The sequence below is a fragment of the Trifolium pratense genome, linkage group LG3 (assembly GCF_020283565.1).
Source record: "Trifolium pratense cultivar HEN17-A07 linkage group LG3, ARS_RC_1.1, whole genome shotgun sequence".
Lineage (NCBI taxonomy): Eukaryota > Viridiplantae > Streptophyta > Magnoliopsida > Fabales > Fabaceae > Trifolium > Trifolium pratense.
The window spans coordinates 1,877,768-1,885,365 of NC_060061.1; the positions used below are offsets into that span (position 1 = coordinate 1,877,768).

Consider the following 7,598-nt stretch of genomic DNA (forward strand, 5'->3'; position numbering starts at 1 on the left):
GGTCAACCAATTGGGTACCAACTAAGCATGCAACAAATGTTGCAACCAACCTGGGTAGATTTATATATGCTGTAGGAACCAAGTTTGACTATGACTATGGGACCTTTATTTTTGATCAAACCATTAAGCATATTAGATCAACTGCTGTGAAGATGCCAATAGCATTTCCATCTTTGCTATGTGGAATTATCTTGGCCCAATATCCAGACATCAAAGTTGTGACTGACACACCTAAGAAGAGGGAATCTGGCTTTACTTTTCATCATAAGCTTTTTGGTAATCACAATGTTACTGATCATGTTGGGACATCTGCTGCTGGAGCTGGTGTTATGACCAAAAGGGAGATTATTGCTGGTTTGAAAGTTCAATGTCAGGACATTGATAAACAGCAGGCTGAGCTTGAGGAAAGAAAGAAAGTGTTCATGAAGATGATTGAAGGCTTGGAAGCTGATGAAGTACCTGTCAAAGCTAGTGCAAATGTGGCTGCTGCAGGTGAACAAAACAATGCAGATGAGGATGAAGGTTATGATACTGCTACAGATGAGGATGAAGCCTCTGATAGCAGTGATGATGAATGATTTTGTAATCTTTTTAATGTTTTACTGCACTTTGTTATTTGGTTTGTGGGTTGTTTGTGCCCTGGATTTTAGCACCTTCTGAGTGCATGGTCTGTACTTTGTTTAAATTCTGCACTTTGGATACTTTACTTTCCTGTTTTGGCACATTTTGTGGCTAAAAAGGGGGAGTAGCACTTTGATTTGTTTGTTTCTGCTACATGTTGTTGTGTCTTTTGTGATGACATGTTTTTAAGTAGCAGTAAGCAAGTATTCACGGGGAGTAAAAATTTTACCCTGAGATGATGCACAAGCTGATGAAATCAGGGGGAGTTTGCTACTGAATGGATGCTGCCCTGATTGGACAAACAGGTGCTAGAAGATGTGCTCCCATATGTCACAACACCTTTGATGACATATGACATATGATATGATTAATCATTTGCTCTAAAACCACGTTTTATTTTGCTCGAGGCTTTTTGATGATAACTCCGCTGCTGCTGCCTCTGATGCATATATTCACCTATGTGAAATTGTTTAAATGATGCTCTAACATTCCTTCTTTTGTGTGACCATGGTGATTTGAAGGATTGCGCTTTTTAATCTCTCAAGGGTAATGGCCTGAAATTGTTTTAGCCAAAAATTGCCAAAGGGGGAGATTGTTGGATATTTGAATTGGCTTAATTTTGCTAAAACAAATATACTAACAAGATGTTGGAAAACATGTTACAACATCATATTTATTCAAGGAAATCTCGCGCATTTATGAGAGCATCTGCTATTTATGGAAATCCACTTAAAGAGCATGCTTAATGGAGATTTGATCTGATCAGGAGTTTTAAGGATAAGACAAACTTAATGAAATAGCTGGATGACTTATCCTATCATATAAAATCCTTTAAACACTTTTGGAAAGTCTTGATATATCCTTAATGAAGATTGAAAAAGTATCAGATCATCCTTTATGATTCTCAAGGAGCGTCTGAGCATTTGTGAAGAAAGAGGAGCGTGCCTAATCACTATATATACGAAGACCAAGCTCAAGACTAAGTATCTCATTTGAAAAATATTAGTTACACATATTGAGTCTTTGTTGAGTCTTTTATTGTTTGATTGTAATTCTTGCTTGTGGATTCTATAACACGAGTTAAGAAGTAAGTTTATTATTTTAAGGTGACTCCTAAGCTTTGAAGTACGGAGTTTACCGTGTGTGATTCACTTGAAGCTTTTAAGCAAAAGTGAAGTGTTGTCTTGGCAAGTTGTCGCCACATCATTCCTAACATTGTATAATCAACACAGGTTGTGTTGTGTGAGTGGAAGTGAGATGAGATCTCATGTCTAGGAGTTCCTAGGCAGAAGTTGCATGAGTAGTGTCGAGGTTATAAGGCGTAAACCAGGGGTTTGCTGGAGGTCTTAGTTTAAGGCGTAAATCCTAGGGTTTGCTGGAGGTCTTAGTAACTAGAGCTATTAGTGGATTTCCTTCCTGGATTGGTATCCCCCAGAGTAGGCAGTTGGCTGAACTGGGTTAACAATTACTTGTGTCATTTATTTATTTTCTGTCAGTTTTTATATGTTATATAAGATGTGCCAACAATAGAAACAACGTTAATCATAAAGTAGTTGTTGGGACATCTTAGGCAACATCATTCTAGTGATACCAGAATTTCACAAACTTTGAGATAAGTTTTGTAAAGAGACAAGCAAATTTTGTTGCTCATTCTTTAGCAAGAGTGTCAAAATCGTACGCTTGTTCTCAGACTTTTGATTACGGTCCATCTTGTATCACCACTACTTTGATTAATGAAATAATATGAATTTGTTTGTGTAAAAAAAAAAAAATTTGGTGTGGACTTTTCATAATACCAATAATATCCTTGATTTTTTTTTTGAACAACAAAAATCTATTATTAACAAACTCACCATAACATAAAACCTGTCTTTATTTTGACATATGTTTGCATAATAGACACAGACAGGTGCGTAACTGTGTGACAACTAGTATACAATAAAGAGAATTTCAAATTCATATATGTAAATTATCATCATTGAATAGAAAATACAGGAACATAAATCAGAATCCATTCTAAATCACACCTGCATAATAGTTATACAATTTCATATGGGTAAATATGTTTCATATGATTGCGGGGGGAAGATACTGGAATAAAAAACACCACTGGTATAATTAGGTAACAATACAAGAAAATATAATCTATCTAATTAATAAAGCAGCCATGCATGTGTACACGGTTCTTGGAAAGTTTATAAGTGCACTAAGCAAAATTAAAATATCACTTTCCTATGTCAATCAAAAGCAACATCATTAAAATAGAGTAAATCATGAAAATCATTCATAAAAAAATCAAAATCTACCTGATCCATTAGACTGCCCAAATAAAAAAAATGTTTATCTTCGTCATCAGAATTTTCATCTATGTCATCAGAATTTTCATATATGTCAGTTGGAAGTACCAAGTCTTTGATCTGGTCACGACACCTTTTCTCCAAACTACCAATCAAATTGAGATGAAAACATCTTCGCAGGTCAAGAGATTCAAGAAGGGGGCATCCATCAAGAATGGCATCCAACCCAATATTACTGAGTGAGTTCCCAGACATTGAAAGATGGCGTAGCATAGGCATGGTTTTTGCAATAGCAAACGCATCATCATTAAATTCGAAGAAATTGCAGAACATTTGGCTAAACTTCAGTGATTTCAAATGGGGACAACTTCGACCGATGACTTCAATAGAATCCTTACATAGATTGCTTAATGAAATGTCCAGCTCCTCTAACATGGGAAATTGGTTTGCAACTTCACTAAACCGGTGGCACTTTGTAAGCTGTATGCTTCGTAGCTGTCTTCCACTGTAAGATTTTGGAAAATTCAGCACTACTATAAATACATAAAATATAACCAACAGCCAGTTCTAAATTTCAAAATGATGCATGTAATATTTTACTAAAAACATACCAGAAGAAAACTAAGCAAAAATGATACATGCATACATGCTATTTAGTTAAATAAAACAAAAATGAACCACATTATATAAATCACGAGTCATGACCAATGACTTCAAAAAAATATGGAATGCAATGCAAGGACATAGGCTAAAGAATAACCAAGACAAGACATTATTCATTATATTAAAACCATCATTATACAACAAAACACCACAAATAAATGAATTAATAATTTGGCCAGACTTGAATGCGAGCAAAGGGAAATAATATTACCACCTAGCTATGTATTGAAGGAGATCGTCAATGCAAAAAGAAACAATCTGAATGTCTTCCAATTGACCGCAACTTCGTTCAACAGCATAACAACAAATCTTAACCAAATTCTCATCAGAGTAACGAGAAGTTTCATTGTTACTCATATGAATGGTGTGCCACATGGAAGGATCCTTACAGATGTTCCACCATAGAGGGCACACTAAACATATATACACTTGTTACAATGTTAATGATATCGAACCTCTGAAGGATGTTTTTTGTAATGTCAATTGGAAGTTCAACCCAATTTAGTCCCATTGTGATCTCCCCTTCTTTGTTGTATGTTGATACCTAAACATTTTCAAAATGAAACACCATGTGGAATAAAAGTTTATCAGTTTCCAATAAACTTTCGGTACATAGAACAGAAGAGAAATTGAGTTATAATATATTTTAGGGCTTAATTGGATAAACAACATATTTACAGTTTATAGCACAAACTCTTATCAGTAAAAAATAAAGATAAATTGTTTTCATATATGCTACGAGTTATTTTCATAAGCTATATTGAATAATTATGAAAATAAGTTGAAAAAAATTTATGAAAATAAATCAATCCAAACAGACTCTTAATGTGAGATCAACAACTGTTTGGTATTTTTATCACTCTATTTTTGGGTAAACAAAAAAATAATAAAATAATATAATTTCTAGAATCAACCAAAAAATTGAGAATTCAATGTGTTGTGTAAATGCTAACATTGTTAGATCTAGCTTATGAAAACTAAATACAAACCTCAGAGCAAAACTTACAGAGTTTATAGTCTATCATTTGAAGGAAAAAAAACACAGAAAACGATAAAACTAAGATGAAGAACAGAGTGAGAGAAGTTGATAACCGTGAGATGTGGTTAAGGATTGGTGCCTTCACGGTTTCTGTATGTTGAATGCAAGCGAATGAGAACAATGGAAACCAGAGAGAGAGCACTTGAGAGAGGTGAAACTGAGAACCAAAGTGTAAAAACTAGAACAAATAATTTGAAAATTAATAAAATTAACAATGTTGAAAATTAACAATGTTTTTTTTACAGAAAAGGTAAATTAACAAAATTGACCAAAATTAAAATTGCTTTTCTTTTTTGGCTAATAAAATTAATTTTTTTATTATTTTGAGATTTAGCAATTGTTTAAAGTTTTTCTTTTTCTTACTAATTTAGAGAATTAAATACCACAAATACTTTTTGACTAAATTAAAATATATTATTATTTTATTAAAGTTGATTTCTGATCAATGTTGTTCTCCAATTTTTTTTCTTCAGGATGGATTTTACCTAACTATACCTCAAACACCATTATTTTAATTCCCAAAACTGATAATGCTGATTCCATTGACAAGTACCGACCAATTGCATTAACAAATTTTAAGATCAAAATTATGTCTAAAATATTAGCAGATAGATTAGCCCAAATCTTGCCTAATATTATTTCTAAAGAGCAGATAGGCTTCATTCAAGGTAGAAATATTAAAGATTGTATTTGTATAGCATCTGAGGCCACTAATCTTCTGCACAAGAAAACTTTTGGTGGGAACTTAGCTATGAAGATCGACATATCTAAGGCTTTTGATACTCTTAATTGGTCTTTTCTTCTCAAAGTTCTAAAACAATTTGGATTCAACACAGTTTTCTGCAATTGGATTGAGTCTATTCTCTCTTCTGCTCATATGTCTATCTCAATCAGTGGAGCTAAAAAATGTTACTCCAAATGTCTAACAAGGGGTCAGACAAGGGGACCCTCTATCCCCTATTCTTTTTTGTCTGGCAGAAGAAGTTTTAAGTAGAGGTATTTCTAATTTGGTGCAAGAGGGCAAGATTGAGTTAATCAAAGGTTCAAGAAATTCGACAGTTCCATCTCATTGCCTTTATGCTGATGATATTATGGTGTTTTGCAAAGGCAAATTTTCTAGCTTGCAGTTGCAGGCTCTTCAAGCTCTTTTCACTTCTTATGCTAGTTGTTCAGGGCAGGTCATTAATGCTTCTAAATCAACAATTTTTGCTGGTGGAATTTCTCAGTTAAGACTCAACAACATTGTTGATCTTATTGGTTTCAAGGTTGGTTCTCTTCCCTTTAATTACCTTGGTGTCCCAATTTTTAAAGGTAAGCCTCAGGCCAGATATCTCTATCCTATAGCAGACAAAATTAAAGCTAAGCTGTCAGCATGGAAGGCTTCACTTCTGTCCATGGCTGGTAGAGCACAACTTGTTAAATCAGTTATTAAAACCATGATGGTGTATAGTATATCAGTGTACACATGGCCAGTTTCTCTCCTCAAAACTATTGAAACATGGTCAAGGAATTTCAAATGGAGTGGAGACATTAACAAAAGGAAACTTGTGACTGTCGCTTGGAAAAATGTTTGTGTGCCTTACTCTGAGGGTGGTTTAGGTTTGAGATCTTTGATTAGTCTTAATGAGGCAACAAAATTAAAGTTATGCTGGGATTTCCTACACTCTGAGGAATGCTAGGCTCAAATCCTTAGAAATTGTGCCTTAAGAAATGGAAAGGTCATTGGTCATCATATCTCATCATCCCTTTTGAGTAGTCTTAAATCTGATTTTTCTTGTCTCATGGAAAACACTAATTGGCTGGTTGGTAATGGACAAGACATTAATTAACCTTTGGGAGGACTCTTGGTGCGAAGAACCTTTGAAAAACACTTTGATATTATGTTAGTGACATTATGTTGAATCAATCTTGGAAAATTCCATTGATATTATGTTTCCTACCTTAAAATCTATAGTGCAGCAAGTCACTCTTTCTAATCAATGTGTGCCTGATAAATTGATTTAGAAGCACGATGCTTGTGGTGTGTTGTCTTTGAAAGATGCTTATGAGTTCAAAAGGCCAAAAACTTTACTGAAATCTTGGGCTAAACTTATTTGGTGCAATGATATTCCTCCCTCACAGTCTCTGCTAGTTTGTAGATTAATGTTAGACAAAATTCCAACTGATGACAGGCTAATGTAAATAGGATGCAACCATCCATCAATCTGTTCTTTATGTTGCACTACTACTGAGTCTACATTTCATTTATTTTTCTCTTGTCGGTTTACTTTCATCTTATGGTGTTGGTTAGCCACAATTCTTAATCTCACTATTCAGTTTCAGAGTATGGAAGATATTTGGAGGCTTTGCTATAAAACTTGGTCTCCACAGTGTAAAGTTGTCATTAAGTCTGCTACTGTGAACATTATAAACTCAATAGGCAAGAAGTGAAGCATTCTAATAGGCAAGATATCACTATAATAGAACTAAAATAGGGTTTCAAAAACCTATTTGAACAACATTGAAATTTCAAAAACCTAATTACCAGATTTCAAAATCATATTAAACTAAGTGAACCTAATTACCAAATTTAATCAAATGAACCTGAATTATGAAGATTGAAGCTGAAGGTTGAACGAATTTGAGGAGAAGGGTGAACGAAGGTGAAATTAGAGAATGAATCTGAAGCTTGAAGGTTGATGAGGAAGAATGAATCTGCGGCTTGAAGGTGAAATCAGAGCTGTGGTGAAAATGTGAATCGTGAATCGTGAATCTGAAGCTTGAAGGAAACGTGAATCGAAACGTGATGCGGTGAAAAAGAACCTGAATCGGAAACATCGAATTGTGAACGAACCTGAATCGGAAACACCGAATTATGAACGAACCTGAATCGGAAACACTGAGAGAGAGAGAGAGAGGAAGAGAGGTGGCGACGATCGGAACGGCAGCTATGGAGAAAGAGTGTTCTTTTGAGAGTTTAACACGATGAGGGAAAAAGT

General features: G+C 34.5%; 1 protein-coding gene across 1 annotated transcript; it reads right to left on the reverse strand.

Moving 5' to 3' along the window:
- Window positions 1–2,788: 2,788 nt before the first annotated feature.
- Window positions 2,789–7,598, reverse strand: LOC123918289 (putative F-box/LRR-repeat protein 23). The gene is made up of 3 exons (XM_045970301.1): window positions 4,674–7,598; window positions 3,793–4,125; window positions 2,789–3,423 (listed from the first exon to the last, which is right to left on the reverse strand). The coding sequence occupies exons 2-3, from the start codon at window positions 3,954–3,956 to the stop codon at window positions 2,859–2,861; spliced, it is 729 nt and encodes a 242-aa protein (XP_045826257.1). The 5' UTR covers window positions 3,957–4,125; window positions 4,674–7,598; the 3' UTR covers window positions 2,789–2,858.